This window comes from Spodoptera frugiperda, chromosome 3 (assembly GCF_023101765.2).
Source record: "Spodoptera frugiperda isolate SF20-4 chromosome 3, AGI-APGP_CSIRO_Sfru_2.0, whole genome shotgun sequence".
NCBI lineage: Eukaryota > Metazoa > Arthropoda > Insecta > Lepidoptera > Noctuidae > Spodoptera > Spodoptera frugiperda.
In genome coordinates, this window is record NC_064214.1 from 7,450,974 (window position 1) to 7,466,488 (window position 15,515).

Below are 15,515 nucleotides of genomic sequence, written 5' to 3' on the forward strand. Positions count from 1 at the left end.
CTTGTGATTCAAGAACTTCCTTTGTTGTCTTAATTGTGATTATTTGTTGAAGTTCTTTTCCTTCTCTTAATATCAAATTATGCTTAGTTTCTACGTTAATTTGTACATCACCAACTTGCTCATAGCCTGCTATATGTTGACTTGGAATATCTTTTTGGTCTTCTTTGATTTCAGAGATTGATGTACTAGTATCCACAGTTGTCTTTGCAGCGCCATCAGGATATTCATCGGTTGTTGTAACAGTTTTTACTGTTTTTAGTTTCCTGAGAACGTGTTGGCTGTCCATATATTTTGTTTTGACAATTTTAGTAACAATTATTCTTTTTATTTGAATGCCATCTTCCTTAATTTCCTTGATGTCCGTATCTTCACTTACTTCAGGTTCGCCTGAGGGCGACAAATCTTTAAGTGCAGCTTCTAGCTTTTTCATTTCAGCCTGTTCCTCAGGAGTAGGTTCGTGAGCCTTAAGAGTTTCATCTACTAATGAGATCTTTTCACTAGCTCTAGTAACAACAGAACCGTCGGGATGTTCATCTTCTATTACTGTCCTTACTGTTGTTTTAGTTCGCTTAATGTTTTGTTCTCCGTTAGTGTACTCTTGCACAGTTGTAGTAATAGTTATTTTCCTTTTAATAATTACACCGTCTTCGGTTACAGTTTTAGTTTCAGTAGTAGTGTCTTCGATTGGTTCTCCAACAGGATCAAAGCCTTCAACATCATCTGCAGTTTCAACTTCTATGTCGGTAACTGAAGTGCTACTTTCTACTATTGTACGAGCTGAACCGTCTGGATACTGGTCAGTTGTGGTGAGAATTGTAACAGTCTTCAGTTTTCTGAGATTGCCTTGTTTATCAGAATATTTCGTTTTGATTATTTTAGTTACGATGGTTCTTTTGATGATTATATCTTTCTCTTTAACATCAATGGACTCGCTAGATTCACTTACTTCAGGTTCACCTACAGGAAGAAATTCTTTTAGAGCGGCATCTACTTTGCTGCTTTCTGACGAAACTTCATCATCGTGTATTGGTGTTTCCTCTTCCGTGGGAGATGCTTCAGCATCTTTGGGTTTATCTGATATTTGTTTAGCTATTATTTCTTCCTGAACGCCGTTAACCACTGGTTTTGAAGGTTTGTCTTCCTGTTTGGTGACTTTGCTTTCTTCAGGTTGTACTTTTTGCTTTGTTAGATGTTCTTCGACGCTAACGTCTGTAATTGTGATACTTGTATCTACAGTCGTCTTTATTGTGCCGTCAGGATATTTATCACTTGTAGTTACAACTGTTTCTGTTTTAATCTTGTGTGGCACACCACGGCTGTCAGAGTACTTTGTTTTAATGATCTTAGTAACAATAGTTCTCTGTATTATGATTTTATTTTCAGTGATTTCTTCAGTTTGAACTTCTTCAGCGATTTCAGGCTCTGATGGAGTAAGATTGCTAAGAATTTCTTCAATCTTTGCATCGTCGGCTTCATCAGTATCTTCTGTGGCCTCTACAATACTTTCATCTGCTAATGTTATTTTTTCGCTAGTCTTCTTGATGACGGAACCATCTGGATGCTCATCTTCTACTACGGTTCTGATTATCGTTTTGATACGCTTAACAGTCCGAGCCGTGTTGATGAATTCTTGTGTAGTTGTAGTAATAGTGGTCTTTCTCTTAATAATCGCACCGTCTTCAGTAACTGTTTCGGTTTCTGTAGTGGTGTCTTCCATGGGTTTGCCAATTGATTCAAAGCCTTCGAGACTTTCATCTACAGCATCTATTCCGATATCTGATACAGAAACTTTGACATCCTTCGTAACTTCTGTAGTACTGTCGGGAAGCATAGTTTCTGTAACAGTTTCAACGGTGGTCTTAAGCTTTTTCTTAGTTCTATCAATATTACTCAAAATTTCCTTTGTTGTTGTGGTAGTTACAATTTGCATAGCACTTTTTCCATCAATAGTAATATTCTTTTCACACTGATCAGTTTCAACTGACTTGTCTTCGACTAAAACCATGCCTTGGAGCTCAAGGCTTTCTGCGGGTTCTACTTCAATATCTGTCAGCGATGTACTGCTATCTACTTTAGTGCGAGATGATCCATCAGGGTAATCGTCCGTGGTAGTAATAGTTGTGTCAGTCTTAAGTTTTTTGGGTACGCCTTGTTTGTTTGCATATTTTGTTTTAACTACTCTTGTGACAATTGTACGTCTAATGGTAAAGGTTTCTTGTTTAATTTCTTCTGTTTTGGATGTGACGCTTTCTTCAGGCTCACCACAAATTACAAATTCACTAAGAATGTTATCTAAATTACTGCTAGAATCTAAAATAATTTCTTCAGTCTTAACTTCAACGTTTTTCTGAACATCTTTTGAACCATCGGGATGTTCTTTAGTGACGTTTGTTTCGATTGTTGTTCGGATCAACTTTTTAAGATCACTGACCTTGATTGTTTCCTTTTTAGTTGTTGTTGTTACAGTTTCCACAACGTCTTTGTTATTTTCTTTGATTATTCGTTTACTAACATCCGTATCGATGATTGTATCTTCAATGTTGTCGTCTGATTCATCAGTCTCACTTAAAAAGGATTTGAGAGATTCTACATCTTTAGGCACGGAAGACTCGCGTTTATCAGTCAAATCACGAATTTCAAACTTCTCTTCGCTTTCCAAATAATCTTTATCTATTCTATCTTTTGCATATAAATCCATTGATGAGGTAGATCTAAGGCTGGAAGAACATTCTGAAAGTAATGTTTGTGTGTCTTTTGTTGTGGTTGTAGAACCATCAGATCCTTTGCTAAGTGTTGTGGTTTCTATAGTGGTCTTAATGTTTTGAGGTGTTCCATCTTCTCTTGAGATTACTTCTTTAGTAGTCACAGTAGTTATAGTCTGTGTTACAACATTTTCACCTTCTTTGATAATCTTTGTTACAGTATCAGTTTCAGTTTTGATCTTTCCTACATTTTGCATTAGAGATAAGAGATCCGATTCATCGTCTGCTAGGGTGGTCGTCTTTTTGGGTACCTTTTCAGTTGATGTTGAAATCCTTTGTGTGAGTACGTCATCTCCGACATGAACCACTTTTGTAATCGTCTCCTCACTGCCATCGGACTTGTCGTATGTGACTTCACTTTGAACTCCATCGCTGATCTTCACATCTTGGAAGCTACTAGGAGTCTTAGGAAGTGGGCTTACTGGAACTGTTGGGGGAGTAGATACCCTTACTAAAGATTCAATGCTTTCAGTCTTGATTCCTTGTTGTACAGTATCTTCTTCAAACGCCTTATGTATTGATTCCATAAGATGTACAGCACTATCTTTCATTGCTTGTACCACAAATTTTTCGTCACTTGGTCCTAGATCTGTAGGTATGCTATGAACTCCTGAATCAGATGCTTCAGACAAAGGAATTTCATCTTTAGGTGACCCGAGTTCTTGAGTTTTGTCATCATGAACTCTTGTTGAATCCGTATCCTTTAACGTTGAAGTGACTGAGTCGTCAAAAGTTAATGAATCCACTTTATGACTAGATGTTTCATCAGAATGTAACTTATCTTTGAAAGATTTCTTTTCCGATTTTTCAGTGCCTTCAAAACTATATTTTTCTTCAAGACTCATTTCTCTAGACACATCTTCAGAACTGCTACCATGTGGAATGGGAGTGGCAGTATCTGTTGTGCTCTCAATCATTTCATCCACGATAGATCTCTTTTTGATGTCGTGAGACTTAACTGTGTGATGTGACTGAGAAATAGCCATTTTTTCTTGTTTCAGCATTTCTTCAGATTCACTGATTAGGGATTTTGTTGTAACAACCGAAATAGGTTTCTCGTCAACTTTTTCTAATACTTGACTGTCTTCACTTACTGACTCGCCATCTTCGTAAATTTCCTTTTCATCCATATCTAAATCAGGCATATCTACTTTTTCATCTATTGAAGGCTTGCCTGGTTTTGTTTCTGTTAAACTTATTGATTTTGGAACTATTTCACCTTCAACAGCATGATCTGGTTTTTCCTCAATTTTGGTTGAGATTTCTTTCTCAGGTGTCGTCCTACTACTTGTAATAGAAGTAGGTTGGTCAAGGTGTTCCTTTTCGTCAATGTCTTTTTCATCATCCTTGGATTTTCTTTCCATTTCCTTTGTAGAACCTTCACTCTTTTCTAATGGTCGATCCTTTTCACTTGTAGGTTTCTTTTCTTCAAGATCAACTCCCTTCTCATCTTGTTTAACTGGGCTGGATGCTTCCTCTTTAGTTTTGATTGGACTGGGTGATTGTTCATCGGATTTACCTTGGTCTGGTTTCAGATCAGGTTTTAGTGGGCTCGATGTGTCCTCATCAGGTTTGCTTGGACTGGACGGTTTTCCAGCAGGTTTTAATGGGTCAAGCACTTCCTCATCAGCTTTGATTGGTTTGGATTTGGTAACAGTGCTTTCCTCGGCATGTATCGTTTGCTTTGTTAGATGTTCTTCGACGCTAATGTCAGTAATTGTGATACTTGTATCAACAGTTGTCTTCGTTGTGCCATCAGGATATTTATCACTTGTAGTTATAACTGTTTCTGTTTTAATCTTGTGTGGCACACCACGGCTGTCAGAGTACTTTGTTTTAATGATCTTAGTAACAATAGTTCTCTGTATTATGATTTTATTTTCAGTGATTTCTTCAGTTTGGACATTTTCGTCGATTTCAGGTTCTGATGGGGTAAGATTGCTTAGAATTTCTTCAATCTTTGCATCGTCGGCTTCATCAGTATCTTCTGTGGCCTCTACAATACTTTCATCCGCTAATGTGATGTTTTCGCTAGTCTTCTTGATGACGGAACCATCTGGATGCTCATCTTCTACTACGGTTCTGATTATCGTTTTGATACGCTTAACAGTCCGAGCTGTGTTGATGAATTCCTGTGTAGTTGTAGTAATAGTGGTCTTTCTCTTAATAATCGCACCGTCTTCAGTAACTGTTTCGGTTTCTGTAGTGGTGTCTTCTATGGGTTCACCAATCGAATCAAAATCTTCATCTAATCCCATTTCAGGTTTAATTTCGCTGAAATCATCCTCATCAGGTTTAGTTTGTAGTTCTTTCACCTCTGACTTAACAGGGCTTAGCGTCTTCTCATCAGGCTTAGAAGGTGTGGGCTTATCTTCTTCAGGTCTGATTGGACTAGGTGTCTTTTCGGGTAATTTCACTGGGCTGGGTGCCTTTTCATCAAGTTTTTCAACTTTATTAGTAGGGCTGGGTGCTTTATCATCAAACTGGTCACTTGTGGGGCTGGGTGCCTTATCTTCAGGTTTTATAGGGCTTGGCTCTTTTTTGTCAGCCATTTCACTAGGTTTAACAGATTTTGGCTCTTCTTTATCTGATTTGATTGTGTCACCATCTTTTAATTCTTTGGAAATTGCTGTTGGAAGAACTGATAGGATACCTAATTCTACAGGTTTTATTAATTTTTCCCCAATTTCCTGTGTTTCTTTATATTGTTCTTTGTCAGTCATTTCTAGAGAACAAAGCTGCAAAAGTTGTTCTATACTGGGCTTAGTGTCACTCAGCGTAGTTTTCTTGTATGTTCGCCTGACTTTAGTACCATCTGGCAACTCATCTTCTTCAATAGTATTAATAACTATTTTGTAAATAATTGTAGTTCTAGTAATACTATAGTACTTTTGAACAATGGAAGTAATTATAAAAGTTCTCAAAATTACAACACCTTTTTCAGTAACCGTCAAATATTGCGTTACAGTTTTTTCTTCTGACTCTCCCATAGGCTTAAAATCTTTCAGTCTTTCCGCGATTTCTGCGTCATTAAAGAATGTATAAGACGTTTCTTGTACAGGACTGCTTGGACTTATATCTCCATTATCTAATTTTTCTTGAACAAATGGCTTGTCTTCTGACTTGTCAGAAGTTTGTTGACTGACTACTTTTTCATCAAACTTGTCAGCTGCAGGTTTTTTGTCTTCAGGCTTGACCGGGCTAGGTGCTTTCTCGTCAGGCTTGACTGGGCTAGGTGCTTTCTCTTCAGGCTTAACTGGATTAGGCACCTTGTCATCAGGCTTGACTGGGCTGGGTGCTTTCTCATCAGATTTGACTGGACTAGACACCTTCTCGTGAAGCTCGTCTTCCGTGATTTCTTCGCCACCATGTTTGATTGAGCTGGGAGCCTTTTCATCGGGCTTGATTGGGCTAGGTGCTTTCTCGTCAGGCTTGACTGGGCTAGGTTCTTTGTCACCAGGCTTGACTGGGCTAGGTTCTTTGTCATCAGGCTTGACTGGGCTGGGTGCTTTGTCGTCTGCCGTGATGAGACTCGGTTTTCTTTCATCAGGCTGGACTGGACTGGGTACTTTCTCATCGAGGTGTACTTGTTCTGGGCTAGGTATTTTTTCGTCGAAATGTTCTGGGCTAGGTGCCTTGTCTTCTGGTGTGATGAGACTTGGCTTCCTCTCATCAGGCTTGACTGGGCTAGGCTCTTTGTCACCAGGCTTGACTGGGCTGGGTGCTTTCTCATCAGATTTGATTGGACTAGGCACCTTCGCGTGAAGCCCGTCTTCCGTGATTTCTTCGTCCTCAGGCTTGATTGAGCTGGGTGCCTTTTCATCGTGCTTGACTGGGCTAGGTGTTTTCTCGTCAGGCTTGACTGGACTAGGCTCTTTGTCACCAGGCTTGACTGGGCTGGGTGCTTTTTCATCAGGTTTGGCTGGACTAGGCACTTTCTCGTCAAGCTTGTCATCGGCAGTCTCCTTCTCGTCAGGCTTGACTGGGCTAGTTGTTTTCTCGTCAGGCTTGACTGGGCTAGGTGCTTTCTCGTCAGGCTTGACTGGGCTAGGCACCTTCTCGTCAAGCTTGTCATCGGCAGTCTCCTTCTCGTCAGGCTTGACTGGGCTAGGTGCTTTCTCATCAGGCTTGACTGGGCTAGGTGCTTTCTCGTCAGGCTTGACTGGGCTAGGTGCTTTTTCGTCAGGCTTGACTGGGCTAGGTGCTTTCTCGTCAGGCTTGACTGGGCTAGGTGCTTTCTCGTCAGGCTTGACTGGGCTAGGTGCTTTCTCGTCAGGCTTGACTGGGCTAGGTGCTTTCTCATCAGGCTTGACTGGGCTAGGTGCTTTCTCGTCAGGCTTGACTGGACTGGGTACTTTCTCATCGAGGTGTACTTGTTCTGGGCTAGGTATTTTTTCGTCAGGCTTGACTGGGCTAGGTGCCTTTTCTTCGGATGTGATTAGACTTGGCTTCCTCTCGTCAGGTTTGACTGGGCTAGGCACCTTGTCATCGGGCTTAACTAGGCTAGGTGCTTTCTCGTCAGGTTTGTCATCGACAGTGTCCTTCTCGTCAGGCTTGACTGGGCTAGGTGCTTTCTCGTCAGGCTTGACTGGGCTAGGTGCTTTCTCGTCAGGCTTGACTGGGCTAGGTGCTTTCTCGTCAGGCTTGACTGGGCTAGGCACCTTCTCGTCAAGCTTGTCATCGGCAGTCTCCTTCTCGTCAGGCTTGACTGGGCTAGGTGCTTTCTCGTCAGGCTTGACTGGGCTAGGTGCTTTCTCGTCAGGCTTGACTGGGCTAGGTGCTTTCTCGTCAGGCTTGACTGGGCTAGGTGCTTTCTCGTCAGGCTTGACTGGGCTAGGTGCTTTCTCGTCAGGCTTGACTGGGCTAGGTGCTTTCTCGTCAGGCTTGACTGGGCTAGGCACCTTCTCGTCAAGCTTGTCATCGGCAGTCTCCTTCTCGTCAGGCTTGACTGGGCTAGTTGTTTTCTCGTCAGGCTTGACTGGGCTAGGTGCTTTCTCGTCAGGCTTGACTGGGCTAGGCACCTTCTCGTCAGGCTTGACTGGGCTAGGCACCTTCTCTTGAAGCTTGTCATCGGCAGTCTCCTTCTCGTCAGGCTTGACTGGGCTAGGTGCTTTCTCGTCAGGCTTGACTGGGCTAGGCTCTTTGTCATCTGGCTTGACTGGGCTAGGTGCCTTATCGTCTGCCGTGATGAGACTTGGTTTCCTCTCATCGGGCTTAACCGGGCTAGGTTCTTTCTCGTCAGGCTTGACTGGGCTAGGTGCTTTCTCATCAGGCTTGACTGGGCTAGGCGCTTTCTCGTCAGGCTTGACTGGGCTAGGCACTTTCTCGTCAAGCTTGACTGGGCTAGGCACTTTCTCGTCAGGCTTGACTGGGCTAGGCTTGGCTCTTTGTCATCAGGCTTGACTGGGCTAGGCACCTTCTCGTCAGGCTTGACTGGGCTAGGCACCTTCTCTTGAAGCTTGTCATCGGCAGTCTCCTTCTCGTCAGGCTTGACTGGGCTAGGTGCTTTCTCGTCAGGCTTGACTGGGCTAGGCACCTTCTCGTCAAGCTTGTCATCGACAGTCTCCTTCTCGTCAGGCTTGACTGGGCTAGGTGCTTTCTCGTCAGGCTTGACTGGGCTAGGCACCTTCTCGTCAAGCTTGTCATCGACAGTCTCCTTCTCGTCAGGCTTGACTGGGCTAGGTGCTTTCTCATCAGGCTTGACTGGGCTAGGTACTTTCTCGTCAGGCTTGAATAGGCTAGGGGCTAGGCGCTTTCTCGTCAGGCTTGACTGGGCTAGGCACCTTCTCTTGAAGCTTGTCATCGGCAGTCTCCTTCTCGTCAGGCTTGACTGGGCTAGGTGCTTTCTCGTCAGGCTTGACTGGGCTAGGTGCTTTCTCGTCAGGCTTGACTGGGCTAGGCACCTTCTCGTCAAGCTTGTCATCGGCAGTCTCCTTCTCGTCAGGCTTGACTGGGCTAGGTGCTTTCTCGTCAGGCTTGACTGGGCTAGGCGCTTTCTCGTCAGGCTTGACTGGGCTAGGCACCTTCTCGTCAAGCTTGTCATCGGCAGTCTCCTTCTCGTCAGGCTTGACTGGGCTAGGTGCTTTCTCGTCAGGCTTGACTGGGCTAGGTGTTTTCTCGTCAGGCTTGACTGGGCTAGGTGCTTTCTCGTCAGGCTTGACTGGGCTAGGCACCTTCTCTTGAAGCTTGTCATCGGCAGTCTCCTTCTCGTCAGGCTTGACTGGGCTAGGTGCTTTCTCGTCAGGCTTGACTGGGCTAGGCACCTTCTCGTCAAGCTTGTCATCGGCAGTCTCCTTCTCGTCAGGCTTGACTGGGCTAGGCACCTTCTCGTCAAGCTTGTCATCGGCAGTCTCCTTCTCGTCAGGCTTGACTGGGCTAGGTGCTTTCTCGTCAGGCTTGACTGGGCTAGGCACCTTCTCGTGAAGCTTGTCATCGGCAGTCTCCTTCTCGTCAGGCTTGACTGGGCTAGGTGCTTTCTCGTCAGGCTTGACTGGGGGCACCTTCTCTAGCTTGTCATCAGCAGTCTTTCTCGTCAGGCTTGACTGGGCTAGGCGCTTTCTCGTCAGGCTTGACTGGGCTAGGCACCTTCTCGTCAAGCTTGTCATCGGCAGTCTCCTTCTCGTCAGGCTTGACTGGGCTAGGTGCTTTCTCGTCAGGCTTGACTGGGCTAGGTGCTTTCTCGTCAGGCTTGACTGGGCTAGGCGCTTTCTCGTCAGGCTTGACTGGGCTAGGCACCTTCTCTTCAAGCTTGTCATCGACAGTCTCCTTCTCGTCAGGCTTGACTGGGCTAGGTGCTTTCTCGTCAGGCTTGACTGGGCTAGGCACCTTCTCGTCGAGCTTGTCATCGGCAGTCTCTTTCTCGTCAGGCTTGACTGGGCTAGGTGCTTTCTCATCAGGCTTGACTGGGCTAGGTGTTTTCTCGTCAGGCTTGACTGGGCTAGGCGCTTTCTCGTCAGGCTTGACTGGGCTAGGTGCTTTCTCATCAGGCTTGACTGGGCTAGGTGTTTTCTCGTCAGGCTTGACTGGGCTAGGCGCTTTCTCGTCAGGCTTGACTGGGCTAGGCGCTTTCTCGTCAGGCTTGACTGGGCTAGGTGCTTTCTCGTCAGGCTTGACTGGGCTAGGTGTTTTCTCGTCAGGCTTGACTGGGCTAGGCGCTTTCTCGTCAGGCTTGACTGGGCTAGGCACCTTCTCTTGAAGCTTGTCATCGGCAGTCTCCTTCTCGTCAGGCTTGACTGGACTAGGCTCTTTATCGCCAGGCTTGACTGGACTAGGCTCTTTCTCGTCAGGTTTGACTGCACTGGGTGCTTTCTCATCAGGCTTGACTGGGCTGGGTGCTTTCTCGTCAGGCTTGACTGGGCTAGTTGTTTTCTCGTCAGGCTTGACTGGGCTAGGCACCTTCTCTTGAAGCTTGTCATCGGCAGTCTCCTTCTCGTCAGGCTTGACTGGGCTAGGTGCTTTCTCGTCAGGCTTGACTGGGCTAGGTGCTTTCTCATCAGGCTTGACTGGGCTAGGTGCTTTATCGTCAGGCTTGACTGGGCTAGTTGTTTTCTCGTCAGGCTTGACTGGGCTAGTTGTTTTCTCGTCAGGCTTGACTGGGCTAGGCTCTTTCTCGTCAGGCTTGACTGGGCTAGGTGCCTTTCTCGTCAGGCTTGACTGGACTAGGTTTCCTCTCATCGGGCTGTAACCGGGCAGGTTCTATCTCGTCAGGCTTGTCTGGGCTTGGCTCTTCTCGTCAGGCTTGACTGGGCTAGGCGCTTTCTCGTCAGGCTTGACTGGGCTAGGCACCTTCTCGTCAAGCTTGTCATCGGCAGTCTCCTTCTCGTCAGGCTTGACTGGGCTAGGTGCTTTCTCGTCAGGCTTGACTGGGCTAGGTGCTTTTTCGTCAGGCTTGACTGGGCTAGGTGCTTTCTCATCGAGGTGTACTTGTTCTGGGCTAGGTATTTTTTCGTCGAATTGTTCTGGGCTGGGTGCCTTTTCTTCGGATGTGATTAGACTTGGCTTCCTCTCATCAGGCTTGACTGGGCTAGGCTCTTTGTCAGCTGGCTTAACTGGGCTAGGTGCCTTATCGTCTGCCGTGATGAGACTTGGTTTCCTCTCATCGGGCTTAACCGGGCTAGGTTCTTTCTCGTCAGGCTTGACTGGGCTTGGCTCTTTGTCATCAGGCTTGACTGGGCTAGGCACCTTCTCGTCAGGCTTGACTGGGCTAGGCGCTTTCTCGTCAGGCTTGACTGGGCTAGGCGCTTTCTCGTCAGGCTTGACTGGGCTAGGCGCTTTCTCGTCAGGCTTGACTGGGCTAGGCGCTTTCTCATCAGGCTTGACTGGGCTAGGCACCTTCTCGTCAAGCTTATCATCGGCAGTCTCCTTCTCGTCAGGCTTGACTGGGCTAGGTGCTTTCTCGTCAGGCTTGACTGGGCTAGGCGCTTTCTCGTCAGGCTTGACTGGGCTAGGCGCTTTCTCGTCAGGCTTGACTGGGCTAGGCGCTTTCTCGTCAGGCTTGACTGGGCTAGGTGCTTTCTCGTCAGGCTTGACTGGGCTAGGTGCTTTCTCATCAGGCTTGACTGGAGCTAGGCCTTTCTCGTTCTTGATTGGACTAGGTTCTTTATCATCAAGCTTAGCTGGGCTAGGCGCCTTGTCAAGCTTGTCGTCTGTAGCCTCCTTCTCATCAGGCTTGACCGGGCTGGGTGCGTCCTCATCAGGCTTGACTGGACTGGCTGCCTTCTCATCAGGCTTGACTGGACTAGGTTCTATCTCATCAAGCTTAGCTGGGCTAGGCGCCTTGTCAAGCTTGTCATCTGCAGTTTCCTTCTCATCAACCTTAATAGGGCTGGGTGCTTTCTCGTCAGGTTTGGCTGGGCTAGGTACCTTCTCGTCAGGCTTGACTGGGCTAGGCTCTTTGTCATCTGGCTTGACTGGGCTAGGCTCTTTGTCGTCTGGCTTGACTGGACTGGGTGCCTTATCGTCTGCCGTGATGAGACTTGGTTTCCTCTCATCGGGCTTAACCGCGCTAGGTTCTTTCTCGTCAGGCTTGACTGGGCTAGTTGTTTTCTCGTCAGGCTTGACTGGGCTAGGTGCTTTCTCGTCAGGCTTGACTGGGCTAGGTGCTTTCTCGTCAGGCTTGACTGGGCTAGGTGCTTTCTCGTCAGGCTTGACTGGGCTAGGCGCTTTCTCGTCAGGCTTGACTGGGCTAGGTGCTTTCTCGTCAGGCTTGACTGGGCTAGGCGCTTTCTCGTCAGGCTTGACTGGGCTAGGCACCTTCTCGTCAAGCTTGTCATCGGCAGTCTCCTTCTCGTCAGGCTTGACTGGGCTAGGTGCTTTCTCATCAGGCTTGACTGGGCTAGTTGTTTTCTCGTCAGGCTTGACTGGGCTAGGCGCTTTCTCGTCAGGCTTGACTGGGCTAGGTGCATTTTCGTCAGGCTCGACTGGACTGGGTACTTTCTCATCAAGGTGTACTTGGGCTGGGCTTATTATTTTTTCGTCGAATTCAGGTTCTGGACTAGGTGCCTTATCGTCTGCCGTGATTAGACTTGGCTTCCTCTCATCAGGCTTGACTGGGCTAGGCTCTTTGTCAGCTGGCTTAACTGGGCTAGGTGCCTTATCGTCTGCCGTGATGAGACTTGGTTTCCTCTCATCGGGCTTAACCGGGCTAGGTTCTTTCTCGTCAGGCTTGACTGGGCTAGGCACCTTCTCGTCAAGCTTGTCATCGGCAGTCTCCTTCTCGTCAGGCTTGACTGGGCTAGGTGCTTTCTCGTCAGGCTTGACCGGGCTAGGCACCTTGTCACCAGCCTTGACTGGGCTAGTTGTTTTCTCGTCAGGCTTGACTGGGCTAGTTGTTTTCTCGTCAGGCTTGACTGGGCTTTGCAGCTTTTTGTCAAGCTTATCATCTGCAGTCTCCTTGTCGTCAGATTTGACCGAGCTAACTTCATAATCATCGAACGTATCAGGGCTGGTAACTTGCTCACTATCTGTGGCATGCATTGTGCTCTTTTTGCTATGTTCGTCTGGACTAGATGTTTTAGTAGTTTCTGGTTCAATGTTGGCTAATAAAAGGTTGACATCTTTAATTGGTGTTGGCTCCTTAACTTCAATTTTAACAGTGCTCTTCTTAGGTCTAGTATCCGCAACAGTAACTTCTTTAAAACTTCTACTGAATTTGGTGCCATCGGGTAGTTCATCGGCCTCCATTGAAATTACTGTTATTTTATATTTGGTGATTGTCTTACTAACATCTGAATATTCTTGTATGATAGTTGTTACTGTTGTTTTTCTAATTATGACGATACCACTTTCGGTAACTGTTACTATTTGTGATGTCGTATCTTCTTCAGTTTCACCTATTGGTTCAAAACCAAAAAGCTGTTTTTCAATTTCTTTTTCATCTAAAGCTTTCGATGATTCTTTTTCTAATAAAGGTAAACCTTTACCAATAGAAATATCAAGCCTAGATTCAACATTTTCAGGGAGTTGCTGTTCAGAGGTAACCAAATTTGTAGTGAGAGGCTCAGTGTCGTCCACTAAAGCAGGACTAAGAACTTCTTCATCTGATTCAACCGGACTTGGTTTGAAACTAGACACTAAATCAAGTTTAACTGGTTTTATTATTTTTTCACCAGGCTTATCTGGGCTAGGCATCTTCTCGTCAAGCGTGGCATCTGTTTTTTTCTCGTCAGTTTTGACAGGGCTGAGTCCGCCCTCATCAGCTTTGACTGGGCTGAGTGCCTCCTCATCAGCTTTGACCAGGCTGGGTGCAGCCTCATCAGTCTTGATTGGACTAGGTTCTTTATCATCAAGCTTAGCTGGGCTAGGCGCCTTGTCAAGCTTGTCATCTGCAGTTTCCTTCTCATCAACCTTAATAGGGCTGGGTGCTTTCTCGTCAGGTTTGGCTGGACTAGGTACCTTCTCGTCAGGCTTGACTGGGCTAGTTGTTTTCTCGTCAGGCTTGACTGGGCTAGGTACTTTCTCGTCAGGCTTGACTGGGCTAGGCGCTCGTCAGGCTTGACTGGGCTAGGTGTTTTCTCGTCAGGCTTGACTGGGCTAGGCGCTTTCTCGTCAGGCTTGATTAGGCTAGGTGTTTTATCGACAGGCTTGACTGGACTGGGTACTTTCTCATCGAGGTGTACTTGTTCTGGGCTAGGTATTTTTTCGTCGAATTGTTCTGGGCTAGGGGCCTTTTCTTCGGATGTGATTAGACTTGGCTTCCTCTCTTCAGGCTTGACTGGGCTAGGCTCTTTGTCATCTGGCTTGACTGGACTGGGTGCCTTATCGTCTGCCGTGATGAGACTTGGTTTCCTCTCATCGGGCTTAACCGGGCTAGGTTCTTTCTCGTCAGGCTTGTCTGGGATAGGCACCTTGTCATCGGGCTTGACTGGGCTAGGTGCTTTCTCGTCGGGCTTGACTGGGCTAGGCGCTTTCTCGTCAGGCTTGACTGGGCTAGGTACCTTCTCGTCAAGCTTATCATCGGCAGTCTCCTTCTCGTCAGGCTTGACTGGGCTAGGTGCTTTCTCGTCAGGCTTGACTGGGCTAGGCGCTTTCTCGTCAGGCTTGACTGGGCTAGGCACCTTCTCGTCAAGCTTATCATCGGCAGTCTCCTTCTCGTCAGGCTTGACTGGGCTAGGCGCTTTGTCATCAGGCTTGACTAGGCACCTTCTCGTCAAGCTTGTCATCGACAGTCTCCTTCTCGTCAGGCTTGACTGGGCTAGGTGCTTTCTCGTCAGGCTTGACTGGGCTAGGTGCTTTCTCATCAGGCTTGACTGGGCTAGGCACCTTCTCGTCAAGCTTGTCATCGGCAGTCTCCTTCTCGTCAGGCTTGACTGGGCTAGGTGCTTTCTCATCAGGCTTGACTGGGCTAGGCACCTTCTCGTCAAGCTTGTCATCGGCAGTCTCCTTCTCGTCAGGCTTGACTGGGCTAGGCACTTTGTCATCGGGCTTAACTAGGCTAGGTGCTTTCTCGTCAGGCTTGACTGGGCTAGGCACCTTCTCGTCAAGCTTGTCATCGGCAGTCTCCTTCTCGTCAGGCTTGACTGGGCTAGGCGCTTTCTCGTCAGGCTTGACTGGGCTAGGCGCTTTCTCGTCGGGCTTGACTGGGCTAGGCACCTTCTCGTCAAGCTTGTCATCGGCAGTCTCCTTATCGTCAGGCTTGACTGGGCTAGGTGCTTTCTCGTCAGGCTTGACTGGGCTAGGCGCTTTCTCGTCAGGCTTGACTGGGCTAGGTGCTTTTTCGTCAGGCTTGACTGGACTGGGTACTTTCTCATCGAGGTGTACTTGTTCTGGGCTAGGTATTTTTTCGTCGAATTGTTCTGGGCTAGGTGCCTTTTCTTCGGATGTGATTAGACTTGGCTTCCTCTCTTCAGGCTTGACTGGGCTGGGCTCTTTGTCATCTGGCTTGACTGGACTGGGTGCCTTATCGTCTGCCGTGATGAGACTTGGTTTCCTCTCATCGGGCTTAACCGGGCTAGGTTCTTTCTCGTCAGGCTTGTCTGGGATAGGCACCTTGTCATCGGGCTTGACTGGGCTAGGTGCTTTCTCGTCAGGCTTGACTGGGCTAGGTGCTTTCTCGTCAGGCTTGACTGGGCTAGGCGCTTTCTCGTCAGGCTTGACTGGGCTAGGCGCTTTCTCGTCAGGCTTGACTGGGCTAGGCACCTTCTCGTCAAGCTTATCATCTGCAGTCTCCTTCTCGTCAGGCTTGACTGGGCTAGGCGCTTTCTCGTCAGGCTTGACTGGGCTAGGCGCTTTCTCATCAGGTTTGGCTGGACTAGG

At 47.1% G+C, this 15,515-nt stretch overlaps 1 protein-coding gene across 1 annotated transcript in view; it reads right to left on the minus strand.

Annotated features, from left to right (window-relative positions):
* LOC118274312 (microtubule-associated protein futsch) overlaps positions 1-15,515 on the minus strand; it is a 198,234-nt gene that overhangs the window by 3,215 nt on the left and 179,504 nt on the right. Inside the window, 8 exon segments of the mRNA XM_050707568.1 lie at positions 1-7,663; positions 7,874-8,139; positions 8,142-8,496; positions 8,498-9,175; positions 9,348-10,397; positions 10,944-13,709; positions 13,862-14,094; positions 14,396-15,398. Coding sequence (XP_050563525.1) covers positions 1-7,663; positions 7,874-8,139; positions 8,142-8,496; positions 8,498-9,175; positions 9,348-10,397; positions 10,944-13,709; positions 13,862-14,094; positions 14,396-15,398 — 14,014 coding nt within the window.